The sequence below is a fragment of the Ornithodoros turicata genome, chromosome 6 (assembly GCF_037126465.1).
Source record: "Ornithodoros turicata isolate Travis chromosome 6, ASM3712646v1, whole genome shotgun sequence".
NCBI classification, from domain to species: domain Eukaryota; kingdom Metazoa; phylum Arthropoda; class Arachnida; order Ixodida; family Argasidae; genus Ornithodoros; species Ornithodoros turicata.
The window spans coordinates 67918628-67944399 of NC_088206.1; the positions used below are offsets into that span (position 1 = coordinate 67918628).

Sequence of the window (25772 nt, forward strand, 5' to 3'; positions counted from 1 at the left end):
TTTTAAAATCTATGTTAGCGCCGCGAGGCAACTGTGGCTATGAGCGGTGTACAGATATGGATAGATGGAGAGAGGACAGCAGGAAGGAGTGGGGATAGGGGGTTTAGTATGAGTCCTGAGCCGACTTCACGGGGAACCGTGCCGACATTCGTCTCGAAAGTCTTCGGAAAACCCAGGGAAAACCTCGGTAGGAAAACCGGTGGTAGGATTCGAACCCACCACCTCCCAGGCTTCAGCACGAGCTTGGCTACCACCAACGAGCGTGACGTCTTTATACCCGCTCGGCCATGCTGGCGGATTGAAGTGTTCTAAATAAGAATCTTAAAAAACAAAAACAAAAAAACGCAGTATGTACCAATCAAACTATCCAACGGACAGATCAGTGATGTGCACCAAACATTAACTGATAACATGCTCGTACACTGATAAAAAAAGGTAGCAGGGTTCGAACCAAAACCTGACTGAGACCCGCCGTCCACGGACAGTGGCGTATACGACGACGATTGTTATTTCGACGAAGCTATCTCGCCACATGAAACACACGAATTATATAGATAAGCTTTTATTTCTTACGCTTTTCACGTTCATACGTATACAATCTCCTCTTGATTCTCGTACTATATTTCATATCACATCAAGTATCACATTCACGTCACATCAACACGTGATTCGACAGCTGGTCTGAAGTGTCCCACCAAAACAATAAACCTTGCGTGTTTGCTTTCGAGACAACAAGGCTGTCATTCATTTATGACTAATGTCGCAGCAGTAGCATTGCTTCTTATAGAAAAGAAGGCGAAATCACAGATAGGCAAGGCACCAAAAACATCACGATGCATATTGGTTGCATGAGCATAAACTGCCATTAGCAGTTCTTTCATAGGCTCGGGATATATGGCTTTCGGGCTACATGGGTACTCATCGTCATTCCAACCATCATCCCAGCGAGCGGACGATATCTGCCAAAGGTTCGACAATGTTGATTGCTCCCAAGGCACTGCTGTCGATCTTTTGCAAAGGCCGTATGGTCTTGCACGCCTGCGAGCCGTGTCTGTATGGCCCGCATGCCAGTTGGAGGAGGTCGCCGAAGACGTGGTCCATGATTTGCGTAAAGAACTTGATGACATCTTGTCTGCCACATTCCGACTTCAATGCTTCGGCTGAGCAGTCTAGGAGGTCATAGTAGTAGCTGTGGAACAGAAAAGGGTCACTGTACTGTTCGATGTGATCTTAATAACATAGCGATGGCTGTAGTGTGGATGTAAGGTCTTGTTAACATATTCTGTGATCAAGAAGCCTCTCGACTGAGTAGGGAAACCTTTCCACATTTTTTTTTTACACCAACAAACCAACAGACAAGACTGAGGGGGACCAGTAACGTGAATTTCTGGTAACTCTATGCGAGGGTGCAGACGTGTTAATGTGAACTTACACGTGGGTTTACTCTCTGGGTTTAACTGTTCAGTTGGAATAATCATGTTCAGGATTCCACATTACGTTCAGTTTTATCTAAACATGTCGCTCCGTGATTATTTCTTGAAGTGCGTCTTTTTTATTTTTTTTTATTTTTTCTATGGAGATATTGAGTTGCATCAGTGACTGCTCAGTCCACTGCTCCATTTCCATCAGAATCCCGATTATCGTTGTAATCATTTTCATGATTACTAGCCATTATTAATCATTTCTGTTACACATTGTGAGAAGAGTACTATGCCCCTCAATTTATCTCGCTGGTCACAATGACCTGAAATTGTGGATTCAGAAAACGGTTGCGTTCCTCGCGCCATCGTCATTGTACTTAATCTACGCACTTCGACCTTGGCCTTCATAAACGTTTACGTTCGCCGCGAGCGTTGCGAGGTTCGCCCCGCGAACGTTTCCTTGCGCTACTATGTCGTATAATACGTGACAATACTGACCAACACGCGTAGTTGATCTTCTGCTTCGAAGGGGCTTTCTCCACTGCTGTTTCAAATGAGGCGAATGCGTCGTTAATGCAGCGGTGCAACCTGGGTCCCGCCTTGTTTATACACGCTATGTTGTTTATATACACTGGAAAGGAAAACAAATACGAGTGTTACTTTCGGCGTTTGATGGTGGCTGTTCAAGACAACAGCGAGCGACAGTATATAGAGTTGCTTTTCAAATAAAAAGTGCAGGGGGACGAAGTAGGGGAATTACCAATACCTAAAGTTACAAGTGGGTGTTTTACTCAGGATATCCATCTCTATATACTGGTCACATGATACCACGTGACCTGTTGTCTGTGTTTGCGGTACGCTGAAATTCTGTAACCACCGCAGTAACACTGCTAAAGAAAAAGTACTTCAAAAAAAGTAAACTTCACAAAACGTTACAACGATTTTAGAGATTTAATATAATTTCGAAAAGAGTTTCCCCAAAAATTCCCACTAATGATGGCCCTGTAAATGATGATAGTTGGTGTATTTACACAGCGAGACAACTATAGCCCTATATAACGCTACCGCGTTTAAATGCGTTTCGGACAGTGGCCAATCATGCATTCTTTTTTCCTCAAAAACTATTACGTTCCGACGGATTAACAGTTTAACACAGTCGGTTACCCGTAATTCTCAATCGCATACTATGAAAATCTCAAAACCAGTCGACGGCTTAACATTCCCCCTCTGGTCAACGTGCGAAGTCACCCGGAACTCATCAGGTACCTCACTCATGCGACGCGTCCCTGTTTTTCAACTCAAAATTGCGTGACAACGTTCAATTTTTCACCTTTATAGTTCGCAGAAGTGTGATTGCAACTTTCCTCGTAGTCTGCCAGCGCTGCGCGAAGTCCCAGCAGCGCCACCGCACGGGAAAATCCTTGTAGACAACGAAGGGTGAAGTTTTCGGCGCAGACGACTTGGCTTATGTACAAACTGAAAGGTTGTTATGGAATACAATCGTAAGCTAAAACTGCTTTTATGAAGAGCAACTTCAAGTTCAAGCTTCTGCGTTGAAGGGCCGCGTACTTGCACTGCTTGGCGTATCCTTCAATGTCTTCTGCTAAGTGTGTGGTGTTGTAGTACGGTATGAAGTCCATCCCGCAAGAGCGAATATGGCCAGTCGAGCATCCCGGAGCGTCATTAAACTGACAGAGACACTGACCTGTAAAAAGCGTACATTTTTTTAAAGTTCCGTACTCCTCTTTTGATAACCGGTTAATGCATTAGAATAGTTACAGTGTAATTAGTTGACAGCTGAACAGTTGAGGGTTGAACTCGAAAACTTGTTCCAGCACTTAGCTATATATATACCGTGTCTATAAACAGAGGATTTTCCCATTGCCCACGTAAAATCCTCAGAGAATTTTCCATGGGTCCCAGCACCACGATGTGAGTTAATTTAAGGTCATTCTGCTGCACGTGGAATGCCAATTCTCGGTTGGGAAGAGCGACTGGGTAGTCGAAGTCCCGGCAAAATGACTCTCTAGGAAACTGGGGTGTGCAAAATATTGCAATACCTGCGTAGCTTATCTACAGTTACCTTAACAAAAAGCGGCAACTATAGTTACTGTTACGTTTATAGAAAAGTGTCTATAATTACCGCAAGAAGTAACTAGTTACAATTACGAGTTATTCCTAACTTAACTACTATATCAAAGACTGCAAAAAAAAAACACTTTCTAACTTTCACTTTCTCAGGCGTTAAGTGCTTTCCAAAGCACTTTCTGGTCTGCCTGAGAAACTGCACAAACAGACTATGGGAAACGATAAAGGCTACAAGAAAAGACTCACCTGACCCATAGACTAGCAGAAGGGAAAGCAACGCCACGAATCTCATCTTGCTGGGCTTCAATAGCGTGGAACTGAATCTTGTTCTGGTCTGCAACTCCATTCGAAGCTTAAATCCTCTTTCCCGCGCAACTTTCCACGTGATCCAAGCCACGTTCTCAACACTATAGGGACCTTGACTTTGAAAGATGAACCGTTTAATTTCTAGCCGCAGCCGCTTTACACTTCCAAATTGTGAGGGCACGAAATTAACGTTCGAAGGTCGAAGGTGCGCTTTGGGGCTTAACGACTTCCACGTGATGTATACCTCTGGCGATTTCTCGCACTTATTATGGCGCCCCGAACAGGGAGCCTTCAGTCGGGGTTTCATAACATAATGTATAATGCAGGAAACGCTACATCTATCACATCCGTCGCATGACTTCGAGACCTTGGTCAACGCATGACTCGGCCGTCGTATTAACTGACAGGTCTGATCTATCGTTACATACTATACTTCGAGATTGAAAGGCGTGCAGGCACAGCATAATGTTAATGTGAATGATAGCTAAGTGCGAGCAATTAACCCTTTTGTCTCGGATGGTTTTTGAGGCGACAGCACTTTGTGTCACATTAAGATTAATAGCGGTGTTCCCTGTGTTTTCCGTAACTTCATTTTTGTTTCGTTAGGTTCGTTTCACTGAGAGGGAAACCCTATCAGCGAACCCGCTGGGCGCTCGCACACTGCGTTTCGTAAGTTCAGAAGGCCACGAAGTAAATATAGTTATGAAGGAATGAAACGCAAACACCGAAGGTAGGGGAAGCAAAAAAATGGGAAATTTATTACAATTTAAGCTATTAGAGAGTAATAATTTTTAGTCTAATAGTGAAAGGTGTAATAGTTTTCTATAATAGCTTACGTTATAATAAATCACCCCCTTTTTTGGTTCCCCTACACTGTTAAAACAGAACTTCACCACATAGCACGCTTCTAGCCGACCATGATTCCGAATAATATCATTCTGTGTCCTGCTTTGTTGAAAACAGCGGGCAGGCGCCTATCTGGGACAAGCATAATGTGTCTCAGATATGCGCCTCCTCCCATTTTCAATAAGTCAGTGCAGAGAATGATTATCATTCGATTGGCTATAGGAGCGTGCTATGTGGTGAAGTTCGGTTTTAACAGTGTACCTTCGTTGTTTGCCTTTCATTATTCCTTCATAACTTCATGCGTGTGCGTGTATGTGAAAAAATCTAAAATCAAACCCTCAGGTGGGCAAAATTATTCCGCAAACCGACCGCAACCTACCCAACCAAACTGCTCATTCACACTTCAAGCAGGGGTAACTTTATTCCCTCTCTCCCAGACAGCAACCTCTCCCTCGCAACCAGATGTTATCAACGTCTTCTTGGCCACGCGTTGAGAGAGGAGAACGATTCAGGTGTACTTGATCTCCCACGACTTGAGGATATCGTGGATGGGACCTGCGAGGCCCTCGGTTTGTTTTGCATCCACAGTGGAGGATACCTGGGGAAGGGCCTTGCACCACATGGTATCCCAGTCGAATCCAGCACACGCGGGCATGATTCCGCGCCCGACGGTTTGATTGAACATGTCGTCGTACAGACGCATGGCTTTGTCGTCTCCGGGACACTCCTTGTTTACGACGTCCATTGCCTGTTTACGAAACGTGGAGTATGCGCTGGAAGAGTGCAGAACATGTGTTTGAAATGAGTAATTGGACCTTCCTGTGGTGCATCGTAACCAGGGTACACTCTTAAAAATGAACTTCACCACATAGCACGCTCCTTGCCAACCATCACCCTGAATGACAACGTTCTCGCCCTAGATTTGTTGAAAACGGGAGGAGGAGCCTATTTTGTGCCATTATGCACGGCACAAAATAGGCTCCTCCTCCCGTTTTCAACAAATCAGGGGCGAGAACGTTGTCATTCGGGATAGTGGTTGGCTAGGAGCGTGCTATGTGGTGAAGTTCATTTTTAAGAGTGTAGGGGCATGATTTAAATACGTTGTAATTAAAATAGCATTTAAAATGTAAATACTTGTTTTATATTTTGTATTTATGTACAGACTTGAAAGATGCGTTTATAATTATATTTCAATACCAGTTTTGGTGTATTTATTTTTGTGAATACTTTATAAGTGCTCCTAAATACGCAAGATACCGACTCACATCTTAAAGTTACCCTGGATTCTACGGCCGAACGGAAGATACCTGGAATATGCAGCATTCGAGAAACTTCTAATATTAGAATCGCCATCATAATCTAACAAATAAACGCTATTGTTTCTTGTATTTCTTGTGCTTCATTTCTCGAGTTCCAGATGACATCTTCCTCACAGTATTTATGGTAGTAGTTACGTCATTTAAACACTCCTGTCGAAAAGTATTTATGCAGAGTATTTAAATACCTCTTTCAACAAAGTATTTTGTATTTGTATTTAAATACTTAAAAAATAAATAATATATACTCGGAAAGTATATCTATGCCCATCCCTGATCGTAACTAAGCTTTTCAGATTAGCCGCAGCGTTACGCAGACGTTACAGCTGTCGGTGCAGCGTTTACGTAACTCAACACATAAATGTATGTATTACATGATGTATTACATAACTGTACCAGGAAAGCGTTGTTAACCAGAATTGACTTTAATTGGCAGTGACACGCTGGGGTCTTCTATCTGAACCACAGATACCTCGTTCGCGATACCACTCAAAAATTGCAACGATCGTTGCCTCGAGGAAGAGTGTACAACCATTCACTTGCTGTGCCCGAGGCAGGTGACAGCACTGTCGCCTGTTTCGTCGTTTTCATCAAAACGAAATCGTCCTACGGTGCATAAGCAGCTGTAAGCGTTCTTTTATGCAGACGTGACGTTTTTATACTTTCATATACGGTCAAAGTGGAAATTATGTTAAGCTACTACATACTATTACACCAGCTACAACTGCAACTGCAACAGATACGTTGAGGTTTTACAGGCTGCAGTAAACCTCTGTATTTTGTCCTTGCATGTAAAAATTTTATGTTAAAGGGACTATGAAACGACTTTTTCCTCTCTCTTTTTTTTTTCCTTTGACAGGGGAGATGTTCCCTGAATACTAACACGAAATTTTACTTTCGCCAATCGAAAGGTTTTCTCGCGCGAAACTGTAAAGGCGAAGCACCGAAGTTAAAGAAGGCTGATACACCTGGCGGCGCACAGCGGCGAGCGGCGGCAGAGGAGGTGTTATCACAGCTGCGCCATATGACGTCACCGCTCACCACACGGTACGCCCATGACTTGACGCGGCGCTGCTTCCTCCGAGCCGTGTCCAATCACAATTCAGCAACAAAGTTTAGAAAAACCACGTGACGCAATGTCCGTCCACTCACAATGCAGCATGGAGGAAAGAAGAAAAGGGGGCGCCCCAACGGCTCTTCGACAGAAGAGAGAAGCGTGGTGCAAGTGACGTCAGGATAGGAGATGACCTGTAGCTTATTTGGAGCCACGCGGGGGTCACGTTACCTGAATAACCCAATGAGGTCGCTTTGCACACGCCACTTTGGGAGCCACTTCGGCGCGCCGCCACCACCACACTTCTCCAAGTATTCCGAAACTATGCTTTGGGCGCTCCCATAGAGATGTGTGTAATCGAAACAGGAAAGCAAGCTGTGATGTCATTGGAGTGGCCCCCAACCTGGGCTTCACTTCTCAGAGCACATGGGCCCCTCCTGTCTTTCCTTGCAAGGCAGCAACAAGGAGGTGCTCGTACACCGGCATCGGTCTACAGAAGAGACCGGGTTCGCCTCAGCTTTGAAATATTACCCCGTCGCTCATTCAGAGAGGGACCAATGAGGTCGCTCCAGGGGCAATAGGGGAGAGAGGGAAACTACGGAGCTGTGTAGACAGCTGTACGTACTTGCATAGCGTATCCCTTACCAGCAAGCGTAGTCGATCCTGTCTTTGTAAGACACATCTTTGGCCACCGAGTGGAGACGCATCCGGAAGTCCTGGGTCTCTTTGTGAATCGAGGGACCTGCCTTGTTGAGACACCCCGTGGCGTCCTTGTACACTACAAACGACCCAGAAGGGTTCTTCAGCAAGGTCTAACTACTACACGGTGACAATTCACTATCATACTTACGTTGATTGAGAGGAGAACCAGAAGTGCATGTTCCGTCGATGTAGGTAAATAAGTCATGCAGAATTCTGGAGACGATAGTGCTAAAGAGCAGACTCCAACAGGATTTGACGACCTGGTTCGTGCAAGTTATTTGATCCATGAACAAACTGCGTGACGAGAGAAGGACAAGGGTGAACATGAAGGTTTCTCTGGATCGGGCTTTCACAACAGCAGCTACTTTATTTTGGCGATGGTGATTCGTATGTTCCGTCGCCGGATGTGGATACTTTTCCCCCATTTCCCGCTGTAATTTGGTAAAAACGTGACGATGGGTTGCACAGTGAGGGCCGAAGTCCCACATTGTCCATAAACGTTACTATAGTCACACTCTTAAAACTGAACTTCACCACATAGCACGCACCTAGCCAACCATCATCCCGAATGAGAACGTTCTCGCCCCTGATTTGTTGAAAACGGGAGGAGGAGCCTATTTGTGCCGTGCATAATAGACACAAAATAGGCTCCTCCTCCCGTTTTCAACAAATCAGGGGCGAGAACGTTGTCATTCGGGATGATGGTTGGCTAGGAGCGTGCTATGTGGTGAAGTTCATTTCTAAGAGTGTGGTTACATAAGTCAAAGGTTACATAAGTCATACACTTGCCTCCGCCTAGAGCCCTGCGCGGATGAGGTTTTTGGCATCCGCATCCGACCCGCATCCGCGCACACGTTATCCGCATCCGATCCACATCCGCACCATACACAACAGTTTACATCCGCATCCGATCCGCTGAGCAAAACGCACCATCCGCATCCGATCCGCAAAAATCCGCACGTTTCCAAAGACGCGTAAAGACCGCCGGAAGCATGTTGGTATAATTTCGGATGCCTCCATGCTGTCACGGAAGGACTCAGTCATGACGACAAGCAAAGGTAAACCTTTCAACAAACGCGATATGGAGAGACCTCTGGAACGCGTGGAACGCTACCTCGTCGGCGCTCGCGCGGTTCGAGACGCCTGAACGCTACCTCTAACCGTCTTGACGCCGTGCATGGTCAAAGGTGAACCAGAGCATGCGCTTGCTGTCGGCTGTCGTCGCGCAATACAAATAAATTGCGGGTGGAAAAATTACAGCACGCGGTATATCCGCATCCGATCCGCTGCCTTCGTATCCGCATCCGATCCGCATCCGACCTCGAGCCATCCGCATCCGATCCGCACACCGCAGAAAGTGCTAAATTTTCATCCGAATCCGCAAGTATATTGCGGATATCCGCGGATATCCGCTTCCATCCGCGGATGGTGCAGGGCTCTACCGCCCCCACGCAAGAATCGCTCCGCGTGCGCGAATGTAGCGCGGCGGGGCCAACTGGGGACAGGGGAGATAGAGAGAGAGAGAGCAGGCACTACATCGCGAAACGGGGGCGTCGTGCGAAGGCTGGTAGCCAATCGCATGAGCCTTCCACGGATGAGAGAGGGCGGTTCCAGTTGTACGGCTTAAGTTGTCACTAACTATAGTGCCTTCAGGCCAGATAGTTGGTGGGCTGTATTCGAACACAGACCAAGTAATTTTTGAAAAATGAGGTGCGTTAACCAAGCGGTTAACGTGTCAACTTCTGAAAGAACGCTTGGTTCAATACTCCCTGGCAGGTTCACACTTTGCACGCTTGGTGCCGCTACGCGAAAGTTCAATGTAGAGCCGTTTATAGGGAGAGTTTGGCCATTGGGAGAAGCCTGTTTTAAGGTGCGCCATTGGAAGTCACACGGCGCAAAGGCCATTGCCGCCATTTTAGGGCGGAGCTACCGCCTTGAAGTCTCCCCGTGCCGCCGTGGCTCACCCTTCATTCCGGTAAAGTGAGGGGAGCCATGTCTGACGTCACTGCGGGCACACAAAAGATCAAGGAATGGCCAAATTATGTCCATAAACAGCTCTGGTTCAATGGCCGTTAGTCTCAATGACATTCAAACTCTGTCCTTGCTACAGGGGTATACTTTGGTTCTTCGAGCTAGAGTCACTAAATAGGTGTACAGAGTATGGCATTCCTTTTCCGCGAGGGAGCCGCCGTTCGGTGTCCGCGATTGGGCCCCCCGGTCATACCACGTGGTTTCTCCTTCCAAGAACGCGCCGTCCATCTTGAGTCCCCTCCATCCAGAGCCGGTTCCCTCGTTTGCGAGCTGGCTCGACTGCCCGCAGTTCTCAGGCGGAGAAGGAGGACATCGGCGTCCCATTGGCGGGCGACGTAGCCACGCCGGACACAAGATGGCGGTCTCGCTCGCCGGCGTGGCTCAGTGTCGCTACTCTGCCCTCTATTTAATGACTCTTGTTCGAGCAAAGGAAGGACGGAAGGGTGACGACATCTTGAAGGGGGCCACTTGTCGCAAGCGGTAATGGCGCACAGGCTTTCACATCTCTTCATATCTATTCTACGCGGGAAAGCGTATACAGTACCGCAGACACAGTACGGTTGTACAACGATTTCTCCGTACTCGCATTGCTTCTTCGTTTCCATATCTCCCGTAGCGATCTTTTCCTGGTGATTGAAGAGGAAATAATCTGAGCCACACTTGTCGAGAGATTTCGGTAAGCACTTGCTGTCGTCCTCTTGAGCTCCGGAACGAGCTGTAACAACAGGAAGTGTCCAGCTACAAATTCCGACTACTATACCGCTGACTACTGACTAGTAATTGTCAAGTGCTGCTTACGAATTGATAGACAGACAACGAAGAGCGGTAGGTACAACGACCACACGGCAGACATGTTGGACTGACTCGAGGCTGCTCGCGTGAAATCGTCGTCGTCTGCAAAAAAAACAAAAGGAAGAAATACGCAAGACGCAGCTGATACCTTATTTATTTTTGTACAAGTACTGGACCTGCGGAGATCATCCCTGAAAGCGCCGGATGAAACGTTAGTTGCCGTTTGTGGTCGATAGACGGCGAGACTCACCGTCCCGACGACGCCTAGACAAATAGAATATTTACACACAATACATTCCATAGCATCAACCGGAGCCCAGTCCCAATGAATGTATAATATCGATCATGGGCCCGACAAAGCTCCGAGCATCCTCCGATTTCAAGCCTTCCAGAGGTGTCACTTTGCCCAATTTTTTGCACGCCAAAGAACCTTGCGTGTATTCGCCGCAAGCCAAGCCCAACAACTCGCCGAAGCTTCGTTCCATCAAAGTCAAGTAGAAGTTCCGTGCCTCGGGATCGGCGCAGTGCGAGTCGATGGCGTCAGCTGTCATCTTGTGGAAGTCGTAGTAGGTGCTGCAACGTCAATCAAGGGGCTCCGTGAAAATATGATCACGGTATACATATATATGATGTCGGCAACGTACCAGCATGCGTAGTCTACCTTGTCTCTGCCCGATATGGTCTTAGTGATAGTGTAGAGTCTCAGGCGGACATCTGTTACCTCCCGGTGAATCTCGGGGCCCGCTTTGTTCAAGCAACTTACAACTCTAAGGTACTCTGGAATGATAAAATACATTTTCGCTGAGAAGAAAATCACAGAAGTGTCCGGTCCACAAGTGGGGAATAACAAACAAAAACGAAAACGCTGGAGACTTGCAAAAATTTGATAAGGTGCACCCAGAATCGTGAGAACAAGAAACGACATCGGTTTCCGATGTCGTTTCTTGTTCTCACGATTCTGCACTCTTAAAAATGAACTTCACCTCATAGCACGCTCCTAGCCAACCATTATCTCGAATGATATCGTTATCTGCCCTGATTTGTTGAAAACGGGGGGCGTACGCCATTTCTGTGACACTTATGCTGTTCATAATTGTCACAGAAAAGGCGTACGCCCCGTGTTTTCAACAAATCAGGGCAGATAACGATATCATTCGAGATAATGGTTGGCTAGGAGCGTGCTATGAGGTGAAGTTCATTTTTAAGAGTGTGGGTGCACCCTTTTTCATGCCAGCGACGGATTGGAGGTCAAGTGTTGATATCTTTGTTACTCTCTCAGTTTCTTCCTTTCACCACGTGACGGGTTTGTCATATATACGTATTGCTGTGTTGAGTACTCCTTGTACCTGAAGAAGCGCAGACTCTGCGCGAAAGCTTGTACCTTATTAAATTTTTGGAAGTCTCCAGTGTTTTTGTTTTTGTTTAAGATACATTTTACTGAGATCCGTAATGTGCTTGTGATGCGGTGCATCCTTGACAATACAAAGAACGCACGGAAGGCAAACATGGTGGTACCTGACGCACTAAACTCTTGAGCATTTACGGATGAAACGCAAACTGCCCCAAGTCGCCACCATTCTCTCGTGATATAGTGCCACGTACCTGTAAATTTTGTTTTCCTGCCACGCATGAGAGCATTGCATGTAGGTGCACCTAGCGGCGGGTAGCCCTCACATGCTGAAATTTGTTTTGGATCTGACGAAGACTCACATTCCCCTCTTTTGTTGTGTGTGTGTGAGAGAGAGAGAGAGATAGAAAGAGAGAGAGAAAGAGTTGGGAATGTATTACTGACTTAAAGAAAGCCTGTTGAGGTTGACGGGTTTCTAAGTACTGCGGACCCCTTCTTTTTGTTATGTTCTCTTGGACACAGTTCACACGGGTATTGTGTGTGGTATTTGTGGAGTGGCAAAGAAAGGAATTGGGGCCACTGCTACGATAACCACACATGTTCCCGGGATATCCACTCATGAACATCTACCGGATATTTGTTGAACGCTTACGATATACCGTACACACTCTAAGAAAAAAAAAGGAGTACTTGTACTCCTCTTGGGGACTAAATGCATTGCCACAAAAAATAGTCCCTTTCGAGAGTAAATGCACGGGAGTAAATGAATGTCACAGAGTGCAGACTGCATTTCACGCGCTGTTGTAAGAGTCCCAGGTACGTAATTCGTGTGCATGCATGAAAATACTTTGAAGCAAACCGTCAACCGTGATATATCGAATTATATAAAATCTTGCGCCATGCATAGGGCACGATTTGCGAAGAAAGTTGCGCTAACTGTTTCTTACTCTGTGTTGCTGGAAAATTGCTACGTTGGCTAAGTTATACAGCCTTATGCCATCAAATTGACCAAGGGCACGTGTTGATGTAGACTGTTGCATTCAGGAGACCACTCGCGAAGTTCAGTGACAATTTGCGGTCCTGGGGACTAAATGTCGGGTTATGGGACTAAAATGGGGAGCAATTGCAATCTAGGGGAGTAGAAGCTGCAATTACTCCCCGTTTTACTCCTTTTTCTTTTCTTTTTTTTTTTTTTTCTTGGAGTGCACCTGAAACCACCAGGTCAATGCCACAACAACATTACCGACAGAACCTCTCCGAAAGACTCGCGATAAAGGGGCTCGAATTTGCTACTCACGCCGATGTAGTTCGGATGACTCGGTGCATTTCTCTTCAAAAAAATCGTACGCAGACCTGACACCCAGAAGCGCAGCAGCACGGGAGAAACCCAGGAGGCAGCGGCTACAGAACTCGTCTGCACATTCGAGTTGTTTCAGGTGTAATCTGCGGACGAATTGAAAAAGTAAGCACATCTGAACTATATCAACGGAGAGGGCGCCCTGAAGAAGAACAGCCCGTATTCGGCGAAATCGGCCGACATGAGGATTTTCTGTCACCATAGAACTAGCCTTTTCGTTCTTTCAATGGGTTACCGCTATTTGCACACTGTGATACCTAAAGTGCGACTCAGAGTGACTCTGGCTCAAACCACGGTCTCCAATTCCTCTCCCTTCGAGAGCGTTGTTATCTGGTATGTGAGATATAGAGTCAGTGTAAATGGGGCTACCTCCATAGGTGTCTTACTTGATGTCAATACAGTGAACCCTCGTTATTATGACCACGGTCGTTCCCGAAAATTTTGGTCATAATGCGGAATTGTCATATTAACGGGGGGATTTGCAGAGGTTTCACTGCATTGTTCCCCAGGAGTATGGTCGTAAAGCGCGTATGTCAGATTATCGGGGGTCATATTAACGAGGGTTCACTGTACACAATTCCTCTTTGTGCGCGTGGTAGAAATTAATCAAGCGGAGGCTGGTATACACAAAGACAAGCACAAAGTCTCTAACGTTTGAGAACATTGAAAGATTCAAATAAGGCAGTCGATGAGAAGTCTAGACAGCAGCGAGAGTTGAACTCACACCTCTTGGTTGAACCCACATCGGCAATGAAGAGGTGTTGGGTTCAAATCCCACCGCTGTAGAGCCTTTTCAGAATCCCCGCGTTCCGCGAGGAACAACAAAAAGTTTGTCCAATGAACTACTAAACCGTAAACTCGGATGCAAGAAAAAGGAGGGAAATGAAAAGGGCGGTTAGAGTATATACACACATCCAGTCACCCTGGCTGTTCATGGAAATACGTTTGACTTGGTTGCCCGGTTCCTTACCACATGCGTTGGTAAGCAGCTCGCGGCGGTGAATGACAGCGGTGTGTCGTTTGACTACAATACTTTACAAAGCTTTACTTACTTGCAGCTTTCTTTGATCTTATCGCCATCTTCAGCCAAGTGCGTAGTATTTGCAAATAGAACAAAGTCTGTGCCGCAGGCTTCCAGAGCCTCCTTATTGCAGCCGGGCAGATCTTTGTACTGTGCTCTGCAATGTGCTAAGCGGGGGCAAGACCTGGTTTCTCAGTACACAAACAATCAGCGTCTTCAGTCAAACTAAACATAGTGCTCAATTTAATCTATAATGAACTGCATATAGACGATAGAAAGACCTGATGTGGCTAATACCAGCGTGACGAAGCGTACACTCTTAGAAATGAACTTCACCGCACAGCACTCTCCTAACCAACTATCATCTCGAATGATATCGTTAATAAGTGAACAAAAAAGCATACGCATCCCGTTTTCAACAAATCAGGGCAGATGACGATATCATTTGAGATGATGGTTGGCTATGAGCGTGCCATGCGGTGAAGTTCATTTTTAAGAGTGTGTACACGGAGTTTTACAGGACGCTGAATGTCCCCACTACATCTACACTCTTAAAAATGAACTTCACCGCAGGGCACGGTCCTAGAGAACCATCACCTTTAATGATATCGTTATCTGCCCTGATTTGTTGAAAACGGGAGGCGTACGCCTTTTCTGTGACAATTATGAACAGCAGAAGTGTCACAGAAAAGGCGTACGCCTCCCGTTTTCAACAAATCAGGGCAAATAACGATATCATTAAAGATGATGGTTCGCTAGGAGCGTGCTGTGCGGCGAAGTTCATTTTTAAGAGTGCACAAAACGAAACAAAACGAGATACGAAAGAGCCGTCACGCTAAACATCAGGAAAAGTGTAAACAAACACTGTACGGGCAGAGACGCCACCCACGCCAAACAAAACCCTGCGTCCCAGAAACTAATCCAGCTCCGTCGTGCAGCAGGTGGAGAACCGCAAGAGGAGCCTTGGCGGGGACAAGAGACGGGCAAGCCTTACAGAGGCAAGCCCTTTCTAGCGAGCACCTTTCCAAGAGTCCCTGACTGTCATCGTACCGTAGTCACAACACTTCCACTGCACACGAACACTGACTACTCGTGACATCCCATTCTCTGCAAGTGCCCTTTTTGCGTTACAAGATCGCTTACCTATTAGAAACATGAGAAGAAGCGCGTGCACCACAGCTCCGTCCATGATGAAATGATACTGGACATCGAGGACTGCATTACCTTTTATGTTAAACTATACGAACGCACAGACAGCCGGTTTCGTCGCATCCCCGAGTTTTCCCCTACTGCAGCCTTGCATGTACTATCATTATACCCATTATGTAAAATTAATAACAATAAAAAAGAAAAAACGAGCGAGATCTACAGATTAGATGTGACGTAGTGACCTTGCTGCGTCGAACACGTGTCTAGGTATAATTGAGCTTTTATATAGAGATACATAGCATAGATAAGAAGCTGCAGGATAGTCACTATAACCTGGAATATTAGCGTTGTTATTAATTCTGCAGACACATCAGTACCGATAAGGCGATCTAAGTTTTATTCAATTTATCGCGTCTTCTCTCACCGATGGGACGATACGGTTGACCGTGATCTTGTTCAAGGACCTCGCCTGGTGGATATAAGCCAGAACAGTAAAAAGATTCACTTTTCTTATCACGTCGTCATTGCGATCCTTATCGGGCTTTATCACGCCAATAACATCACGGGAATGCTAAAAGAGCACACATGAAATGGAACGTTGTTATGAATCTCAGTCTGGCACAGTACCGCGAAACGAGTGCCAAGAAATTCTGAGGCCAGGAGGAAGATCGTGAGGGCCCTGGTGGCCATCGCACGACGAGCATTTGGGTGCTGTATAGGTGTAATCCGTAGAACTTTATACATGTGCGCATTACAGTTGTTAGGAGGTGGATAATGGGTCTTGAAGAGTGTCCTCTTGGTTGACTAGTAACACACGAATGTGGATTTGTCGGTAGGAATACGTCAGACTGGCACACCAGGAGCCAAAATAACGCAGACAGAACACAGTGAATAAGCACGACGACAGCTTCTCAGTTGACGATTCTTCACAGCCCATTGTCAAGTGTCCGTACGGAAGACTTTCATCGGGCGAGATGTACACTCTTAAAAATGAACTTCACCGCATAGCACGCTCCTGGCCAACCATCATCTCGAATGATATTGTTACCTGCCCTGATTTGTTGAAAACGGGAGGCGTACGCCTTTTTTGTGACAATTATGAACAGCATAAGTGTCACAAAAAGGCGTAACAAGGCAGATAACGATATCATTCCAGATGATGGTTGACTAGAAGCGTGCTTTGCGGTGAAGTTCATTTTTAAGAGACGGCAAGCCCTTTCACCATCACCACCACCACCACCACCTCATTTTTAAGAGTGTAGATCGCAGAAGTTGAGAGGGGAAACACGCCCCAATAAGATATCGTGGGAGAAATGCCAATGAGCAGCAAGACGACGTTGGAAGAAACTACAGGTACAGCTCCAAAGTTCAAATGACACATCAACCCTGCTATAGACTTGCCCGTAAGAGGTCATCGTTGCGGAGGCGATCTAATATACACGCGACTCCCGGTCACTTAATAATGCCTTGGCAGGTTGTGCTTGAGAAGGCGCACAAGGTAAATGTCGCTCACCTTGGCGTTGTGCAGCTGTGATTCGCGTTGTATCCAATTATTGTGTATCATTAAGAGCTCGATGAATTCTGTTCACGAGGGCACCTCTTAAGAAGTCATTGACACATTCACGAGATTTGTTCACGTAATATTTAATCGAGTACCTTTATTCGTAGTCATGACAATCCACACAGTACAGAAACTACATTTTCAGGTACCAATACATTCGAAGGTATCAATATATACACACTGTCAACAACTTTTGGGCGAAGCCAAAGGACAGAAAGTATACCCGTAACTATTACAGTTCTTTAGAGTACCAATTACTTTCTCGATGTCTTAGGCAGAAGTATAGGGCATTTCTGGTACGAGAAAAACAGTGAGTTTCTGACAATAACCCGTATTTGCTCATGATTGAGGGGAGTGGCAAACACCATTTTGTGACCCGGTCAGATTAAGCGACGTCCGGTTAAGTTAAGTTAGGAAGGCAAAACGAGATTAAAACGTTGGAGGCTTAGACAGGATATTCGGCTGACATTGGCTAGTCGGCTGACTTCCTAATGACACATAGGCTAGTTCCTCCCATTCTATAGATTGAAAGCTTTCACATTTTCACAAACTTTAACAATGTGCACATGGCAAAACAGGGAGTATAGACAACATCACGCTGGCAGGCTCCCGGTCATGTCAGGAACAAATGCATTTACAACATTCATGAGTTCCATGATGGCACATTATTACATAGTCTTTAAAAAACATATATATTCCTCTTCCCGTCATGCAGCGGGTTTGTGACATTCATGCTCATTTGTGGCCGCACCTGAAGATACACATGATACACACCGCAGATACACACCGCGCCTGAAGACACACACCGCATGCGTTGTCGTCACAGAACTACACAACGGTCCATATGTCACACTTCGCAAGCGTCACTTAATGCCTTTAACTTGACTTAATGCATTTAACAACTTGAACATACAGACTTAACAATTCACTAGATCAGAGGGACACCGTCTCATGCGCCTATCCGAGAGAATTTACCAAATCCGTTAAGGTCTCGACGATATTGAGCGCCTCGGACGGGTCTTTCTTTGCGATGGGCAGCGGAGGAATGGACCGACATCCGGCTGAGTCTTTCCTGTACTGTCTGCAAGCAAGTTGAAGCAGGTCACCGAACACCTCGTCCATGATCTTCGTGAAGAATTCCAGCACTTGCGGTCGGTTACACTTGGCCACGAAAGCGTCGTGGAAGCAGTCCTTCAGCTTATAGTAATAACTGCGAAATGGAATATATTCAATGTTAAGGCGTTAAAGACGAATATTTTCTGCGGAAGTCGTCTATTCTCAAGATTGGATTGGATTGGATTGGATATGCAAGCAAAATATGGAGAAAATCTTGTACCAGCAGGCGTAGCCAATCTTTCGCTTCTGCGGAGCCTTTTTGGAAGCCGTTTGAAAGACGTCCAGTGCGGTGTTGATGCATTGGTGCAGTCTTGGACCAGCCTGGTTGATGCAGGCTATGTTGTCCATGTACACTGTAAAAATTAATATTGGACTGTTTGACTGCGTTTCATTCTACCTTACCAGCGCGATGCAACTGTCTCTATATGAGTGGCGTACAGACGTTGACAGAAGAAAAGAGTGGGGGACAATGGGGTTAGTATGAGTACTGGGCCAACTTCGGAGGGAAGTTTGCAGGTATGCGTCTGGAAAGTTTGAGGAAAACCCCGGATAATCCTGAGACATGAGAAGGGGGTGCGATTCGAACCAAAAACCTCCCAGTCTTGAGTATGACCTGGCAGTACAGCCACTAAAGAGCGAATTAAAGCGCCAACGAATTAGCGAAAGCGAATTAGCGCCACTAAAGAGCGGCCATGTTCCTGGTGTGTAGCGATCAATACAGGGAGGTGCCAGGTATTCCGCAGTATGACAATCGTGCAAATCCGACTGACACCTTGTATACTGAAATCTAGACGATAGTTCGAACTATTTGACAAAGCATATAGTGCTAAGGGTTGTAAATATGTTTATTATTTGACGGCGTCGACTACAATAGTGTATGGCGGTGTTGAAACGAACCGCCAAACCAATAAAAATTTACCGCACTGTTAAAACCAGGACTTTACCGCAGAACACGGTCCTAGCCAAATCCCTGCCTTCCCTGCCGTCATTCCCTGATCCGTTGGAAAAGGGAAGCCTACGCCTCCGTGTGGCACTTATGCAGTTACGTTAATTGTCACAAAAAGAAGTACATCCCTCGCTTTCAAAAAAAAATCGGTGTCATTCTGTGCAATATTTGGCCTTCGGTGCTTTCGCTTGACTTACGGGCACAGGTTTTATACGCTATATGCTACTGTACAAAATATCAGGAAACTACCACCTAAACAATAAATAGTAACAACTTATAGTCGCTCTCAAGTTTTCTGTAAACCTCTCACCCTTGTATCTGGCGGATTTTTTGTCACAGATGTCCTTGTAGTTGGTGACCGCTGCTTCAAGACCCAACACCGCAATGGAGCGGGGCAGTCCTCGCAGACAACGCACGCTGTAGCTGTTGGCGCAACTGGCTTCCTTGAGGTACACCCTGAAAGGACAATCAGATCTGGCTTAACACGGTTATTCGGCTGGCTACACTATCCCTGTATTCACACGAGCGACATTCCCGCAGAAGCGGAAGATGCGAAAAGCGTCATAGCTTTCACGTGAGCGCTCAACGTCACGTACACTGCTAACCGTGGGGAATATACTGCTACACAGCCACAAGATATTCCGTAGCAGACGACAGGAAAACACGCTGACGGTGTCGTCTGCTAAGTGTCGTCTGCTAAATGCGCAGTTCGCCACTCCCGGATATTCCGCACCGTGTGAATGCTAAACATAACACGGGTCGGAACTTCGGCCCTGTGAGCAGTGTATTCGCTTTTTCTTCCACTAGAATATTCCGTGATGATGTCGCTCGTGTGAATACACGGTATGGGTCGTACTTCAAGAAGAACATCGTATATGCTCACCTGCATTGCTCTTCGAATTCGGCTTCGCTTTCGGCTAAACGAGAGCTGTTATAGAATGGAACGAAGCCCATCCCACAGGCGCGGATGTCATTCGGTGAGCAGCCCAACACCCGCGTTACGCCTGAACGAAACAATCATTTAGGCTTAATTTTATTATGCGCTTCGCGTGCCATAAAGAGCCACACTATTGAGTTCAACTGTCGATTATTATCTACACTCACCTGCACTGCAGGCCAGCAGAAGCCAGTAGACCACAGTGTACCTCATCCTGTCTCTCTATACCACAGGTCTGATCCTTCTCCAAACACCTAGTTCGACTCTCAGATATATATAGATGCCTTACATCTCGCTATGCCTTACATTAAAAGTAGGCGTGTTTTATCTTTCTTTCCTCCTCTGCTCTCTACAGACAAATTACCGATTAAAATAAAACACCTACAAAATGAAGGTACATTCGGCTGTCTATACCTTTCCCCTGTACGTCATCAGCGCCTTATGATTGAGCTCTCTGTGATGGAAGTCACGGTAGCAGAGATCTGTTGACGACATTCTTATCAGAGGGAAAAAAACGTTTTAGCATTAGAACCCATTGGTTCATCATAAGTGGATGACCCGGTGTCGACGCAGTCGTGAGGGAAGTTTTATCCATGTTCGCTGAAAGGGCTGGCGCCCCGTTCGTGTCTATAAATTTTCATGAGCTGGCAATGTCACCTCAAGAAGTTCCATATGTGACGTACATGAGAGATATTCCGACCTATTAGAACGATCTGCGTGCGAGTGAACCATGGCTTGTGGGTTGCATACACAAAGGCTAGACTTATCAACAGAGCCTGATGTGATGACGCCATTCAGGAAATTATCTCGCGCCCTGTGGCAGTTCTACGCGGCCGTATTCGTTTAGGCCAAGTTTACTCATATTATAGTCGCCGAGAGGTAGAACATGTACTTCGACGATTTATTCTCCTGCTTTTTTGCAATTAACTTAGTCGGGATATGTGGCATGGTTCTGGCACTTTCAGCTGTCGTTGCGCCAATGACATTTCACCCCAACTATATATAGTTGGGTGGTGTTTCGCGGCAGCGCGGAAAGTGTACTACTTGTGATAGAACACCCTAAAGCAAAAAAAAACATGTCTCTGAAAAGCAAGAATGTCGAGCTGCGAGCTACATCCCATCGACAACTATCACGTGACAGCATCACGTGATACACAAGTTTAACCCAACGAGGCATGGAAAGAGTCGTGAGAGCCGCAGCGAACTTCTGTTCAGCTAAAGTGCCTTTTGGATGCTCATCTACCATTGACTATGGTTCACCCCATATACTGATTTCAACGGTAGTTGAGATCCACGTTAGTACACCGCGTTAGTACACGTCTTGTGCCGACTTCAAGGGAGACGGGACCAACACATCTTTAAAAAATAATCAGGACAAAATTCGGAAGAAAAAAACTCCGACAGCACAGCCTCTGAGGCGATTCGAACCCACCATCCTCCAAAATTCACTATGATTATGAGGGTACCGCCTGTGAGAGGATGTTGTGTCCATTCGGGGCACTGCTACTGTTATATCGTTTTCGTTTTTAAAAAAAAAAAAAGAAAACTCGTAATAGCGTACCCTAAATAGTTTTTAGTTTTTCATTCGTAATAACCGTCATTTTATTCCATCTGAGTACCAACGAAGCAACTGCGATGCATCTTCACGTGGACAGAGACACAGATATAGACATGGAGCTAGTCTAGGCGCAAGGGGCCAGTGGTGAGCGTCCTTACCAGAAACTTGAGGATGCATCCTCGTGCGTAGTAGTTTCATTTATGTTTTCACCTTTCGTTTCAGTAAAGGGGCAGAATGTGCTTTGTCACTTCCCTCGAAAATTCGACGTATAAGCCTTTCGGGAAAAGTGGGCTCTACACGAGCATTTCGACGGCAAGCCACCCCTCGTCAACCGGTCACAGCGAATAGAAGACTGCAGTAAATCCCAGAGAGCTTAGCGTCGCTTTGAACTATGGGAACTTGCTGGGAAAAGGAGGAAAAGGAGGAGAAGGTCTCCAAACTGTTTCGGTTCCTTCTCTCTGGACCGATTGTCCACGAGGAGTCAAGGTCAGCGAAAACGAAACGTCAAGGACAGTTCTCCCCCGCGTATTCCAGTACTCTCCCAGGATGCAACGCGAGCGCATGGAGCACTGGGATTTTCTCAAATCGTCGAACAGTCTAGAACCCAAACTTTGCGCACTGCCCCCACGCCCTATAGAAAAAAAGAAGTCATTAAACGTCGAGTAGTGGCTCAATCAGCGACTCGAAAGATGCAAAATATGTCTTATCGCCCACGACTGTCGTCTGCTCCGATCGTCCTTGTGAACGAAGCGACGGCACAGACACGAACCCTCTATTCGTTGTGTCATCATACAGTTGGAGTTATTACGTTCCCCGTGACAACACATTGAAAGAGCGGCATTCCCGGCATTCCCGCTTAGTAACCGCCACAGCCAGACCCACTGACACCGCACAACGCCGCTCCGTCGATGAACTTAAGCACGTGACTTGAAACCTGTTATTAGATGTGGCTACGTGCACATCAAGAACCGCGACAGTGCAGGTAACTCCTATTCGTCCTTGGTGTAAAACAAAAAACAGAAAAAAACGATGTCTATCATATGAAGCATAGATGCTTCATTAAGAGGTCAATGAATTGGACACGGTAATTATACCGCCCCTTTAGATGCGGCGTGTACGCTGTTGAGAAGATTGGTCGTATATTTTGCAGAATTTGTTGAGCCCCTCGATGACTGGGTTGTAGTTCCGAATATGGGCTACAGGTGTCACCTATTTTGTGGACAGGAACAACAAGAACCACACCAGCACGTCATTGTCGTCTGATGGCATTCGGGTCTCAAATGACATTACTTACGAAGCTCGTGCTACACGTCATTGCCACACGGCCATGGTGTCGTTTGGCACCTTCGCTATCAGAGATCGATAGTGAGATGTATGAATAAGACCACCGCAGACATTATTGACAACGAAAGATAGCCGAATTTGGAACGTCTTATGTCGTCAAAACTCCGTCTTTGGCGCTGTCTCATAAGGCCGTAATTAAAATAAGTCGTATTAAAAAAGCGAATTCAGCTGATTGTTTTCCCGCAGAAAAAGTCGCACTGGGGGGGAATATGTTTATTAACAAAAAAGAAAAGGCCAGCCAGCCAGAGGCCGGCTTGCTATTCCAAAAAAAAGGGGGGGGAACGGGAACAAAGAAAAGGAAACGAAAAATAAGAAAGGAAAATGATAAGAAGGACAGAAAAGAAAAGGAGAAGAAAAAGAAGAAAACAATAGCAAAAGAAAAAGAAGCCAATTCGTTTTTTCACACCCAGAGATAGCGTTGGATGCACCCAGCTGGATGCAGCCAGTGCTGGATGAGCCCTCGGCCATCCGCCGCTAACGGACTTTGCCAATTTACCGCCATCGTAACTCATCAAACTCTTCGTCAAATCGTTTGTTTCCATCCACAGCCAGTGCTGGATGAGCCCTGGTCCAATAGCCGGTAACGAGAGTTTGCCATTTTTTCGCCATCGTGCTCTTCAAACTTTTCGTCAAATCGTTTGTTTCCATCCGCAGCCAGTGCTGGATCAGCCCTCGGCCATCCGCCGCTAACGGGACTTTGCCATTTTTTCGCCCATCGTACTCCTCAAACTCTTCGTCAAATCGTTTGTTTCCATCCGCAGCCAGTGCTGGATGAGCCCTCGGCCAATCGCCGGTAACGGGACTTTGCCATTTTTTCGCCCATCGTACTCCTCAAACTCTTCGTCAAATCGTTTGTTTTCATCCGCAGCCAGTGCTGGATGAGCCCTCGGCCAATCGCCGGTAACGGGACTTTGCCATTTTTTCGCCCATCGTACTCCTCAAACTCTTCGTCAAATCGTTTGTTTTCATCCGCAGCCAGTGCTGGATGAGCCCTCGGCCAATCGCCGGTAACGGGACTTTGCCATTTTTTCGCCCATCGTACTCCTCAAACTCTTCGTCAAATCGTTTGTTTTCATCCGCAGCCAGTGCTGGATGAGCCCTCGGCCAATCGCCGGTAACGGGACTTTGCCATTTTTTCGCCCATCGTACTCCACAAACTCTCCGTCAAATCGTTTGTTTCCATCCGCAGCCAGTGCTGGATGAGCCCTGGTCCAATAGCCGGTAACGAGAGTTTGCCATTTTTTCGCCCATCGTACTCCACAAACTCTCCGTCAAATCGTTTGTTTCCATCCGCAGCCAGTGCTGGATGAGCCCTGGTCCAATAGCCGGTAACGAGAGTTTGCCATTTTTTCGCCATCGTGCTCCTCAAACTCTTCGTCAAATCGTTTGTTTTCATCCGCAGCCAGTGCTGGATGAGCCCTCGGCCAATCGCCGGTAACGGGACTTTGCCATTTTTTCGCCCATCGTACTCCACAAACTCTCCGTCAAATCGTTTGTTTCCATCCGCAGCCAGTGCTGGATGAGCCCTGGTCCAATAGCCGGTAACGAGAGTTTGCCATTTTTTCGCCATCGTGCTCTTCAAACTTTTCGTCAAATCGTTTGTTTCCATCCGCAGCCAGTGCTGGATGAGCCCTCGGCCATTCGCCGCTAACGGACTTTGCCAATTTACCGCCATCGTACTCTTCAAACTCTTCGTCAAATCCTTTGTTTCCATCCACAGCCAGTGCTGGATCAGCCCTCGGCCATTTGCCGGTAACGGGACTTTGCCATTTTTTCGCCATCGTACTCCTCAAACTCTTCGTCAAATCGTTTGTTTCCATCCACAGTCAGTGCTGGATGAGCCCTGGGCCAATCCGGTAACGAGAGCTTGCCATTTTTTCGCCACCGTACTCCCCAAACTCTTCGTCAAATCGTTTGTTTCCATCCGCAGCCAGTGCTGGATGAGCCCTCGGCCATCCGCCGCTAACGGACTTTGCCAATTTACCGCCATCGTACTCTTCAAACTCTTCGTCAAATCCTTTGTTTCCATCCACAGCCAGTGCTGGATCAGCCCTCGGTCATTTGCCAGTAACGGGACTTTGCCATTTTTTCGCCCATCGTACTCCTCAAACTCTTCGTCAAATCGTTTGTTTCCATCCGCAGCCAGTGCTGGATGAGCCCTCGGCCATTCGCCGCTAACGGACTTTGCCAATTTACCGCCATCGTACTCTTCAAACTCTTCGTCAAATCCTTTGTTTCCATCCACAGCCAGTGCTGGATCAGCCCTCGGCCATTTGCCGGTAACGGGACTTTGCCATTTTTTCGCCCATCGTACTCCTCAAACTCTTCGTCAAATCGTTTGTTTCCATCCACAGTCAGTGCTGGATGAGCCCTGGGCCAATCCGGTAACGAGAGCTTGCCATTTTTTCGCCATCGTACTCCTCAAACTCTTCGTCAAATCGTTTGTTTCCATCCACAGTCAGTGCTGGATGAGCCCTGGGCCAATCCGGTAACGAGAGCTTGCCATTTTTTCGCCACCGTACTCCCCAAACTCTTCGTCAAATCGTTTGTTTCCATCCGCAGCCAGTGCTGGATGAGCCCTCGGCCATCCGCCGCTAACGGACTTTGCCAATTTACCGCCATCGTACTCTTCAAACTCTTCGTCAAATCCTTTGTTTCCATCCACAGCCAGTGCTGGATCAGCCCTCGGCCATTTGCCGGTAACGGGACTTTGCCATTTTTTCGCCCATCGTACTCCTCAAACTCTTCGTCAAATCGTTTGTTTCCATCCACAGTCAGTGCTGGATGAGCCCTGGGCCAATCCGGTAACGAGAGCTTGCCATTTTTTCGCCATCGTACTCCTCAAACTCTTCGTCAAATCGTTTGTTTCCATCCACAGT

At 46.6% G+C, this 25772-nt stretch overlaps 2 protein-coding genes across 3 annotated transcripts; both read right to left on the reverse strand.

Moving 5' to 3' along the window:
* Window positions 1–546: 546 nt before the first annotated feature.
* Window positions 547–4104, reverse strand: LOC135398245 (uncharacterized). Its single transcript, XM_064629668.1, has 5 exons — window positions 3756–4104; window positions 2991–3126; window positions 2752–2897; window positions 1920–2052; window positions 547–1189 (listed from the first exon to the last, which is right to left on the reverse strand). The coding sequence occupies exons 1-5, from the start codon at window positions 3853–3855 to the stop codon at window positions 937–939; spliced, it is 768 nt and encodes a 255-aa protein (XP_064485738.1). The 5' UTR covers window positions 3856–4104; the 3' UTR covers window positions 547–936.
* Window positions 4105–5063: 959 nt separating this feature from the next.
* LOC135398246 (uncharacterized) lies at window positions 5064–15505 on the reverse strand. 2 transcript variants are annotated; one of them, XM_064629670.1, is made up of 9 exons: window positions 15426–15505; window positions 14314–14449; window positions 13202–13347; window positions 11201–11333; window positions 10563–11129; window positions 10347–10479; window positions 7882–8027; window positions 7677–7809; window positions 5064–5434 (listed from the first exon to the last, which is right to left on the reverse strand). In XM_064629670.1, the coding sequence occupies exons 1-5, from the start codon at window positions 15469–15471 to the stop codon at window positions 10862–10864; spliced, it is 729 nt and encodes a 242-aa protein (XP_064485740.1). In that variant the 5' UTR covers window positions 15472–15505; the 3' UTR covers window positions 5064–5434; window positions 7677–7809; window positions 7882–8027; window positions 10347–10479; window positions 10563–10861. The 2 variants fall into 2 exon arrangements, with proteins under 2 accessions (XP_064485740.1, XP_064485739.1); XM_064629669.1 differs by lacking the exons at window positions 11201–11333; window positions 13202–13347; window positions 14314–14449; window positions 15426–15505 and having other exon boundaries at window positions 10563–10855.
* Window positions 15506–25772: the final 10267 nt, after the last annotated feature.

Coding starts and splice junctions, on each gene's coding strand:
- LOC135398245 (XM_064629668.1), bottom strand. CDS start 3,855: ATGGAGTTGCAGACCAGAACAAGATTCAGTTCCACGCTATTGAAGCCC. Junction 2,898..2,990: donor GGATACGCCAAGCAGTGCAA/GTACGCGGCCCT, acceptor ACAACCTTTCAG/TTTGTACATAAGCCAAGTCG. Junction 1,190..1,919: donor AAGATCAACTACGCGTGTTG/GTCAGTATTGTC, acceptor TCTGTTCCACAG/CTACTACTATGACCTCCTAG.
- LOC135398246 (XM_064629669.1), bottom strand. CDS start 10,617: ATGTCTGCCGTGTGGTCGTTGTACCTACCGCTCTTCGTTGTCTGTCTA. Junction 10,480..10,562: donor CGTTGTCTGTCTATCAATTC/GTAAGCAGCACT, acceptor CTGTTGTTACAG/CTCGTTCCGGAGCTCAAGAG. Junction 5,435..7,676: donor AGGATCGACTACGCTTGCTG/GTAAGGGATACG, acceptor GCACTCTTCCAG/CGCATACTCCACGTTTCGTA.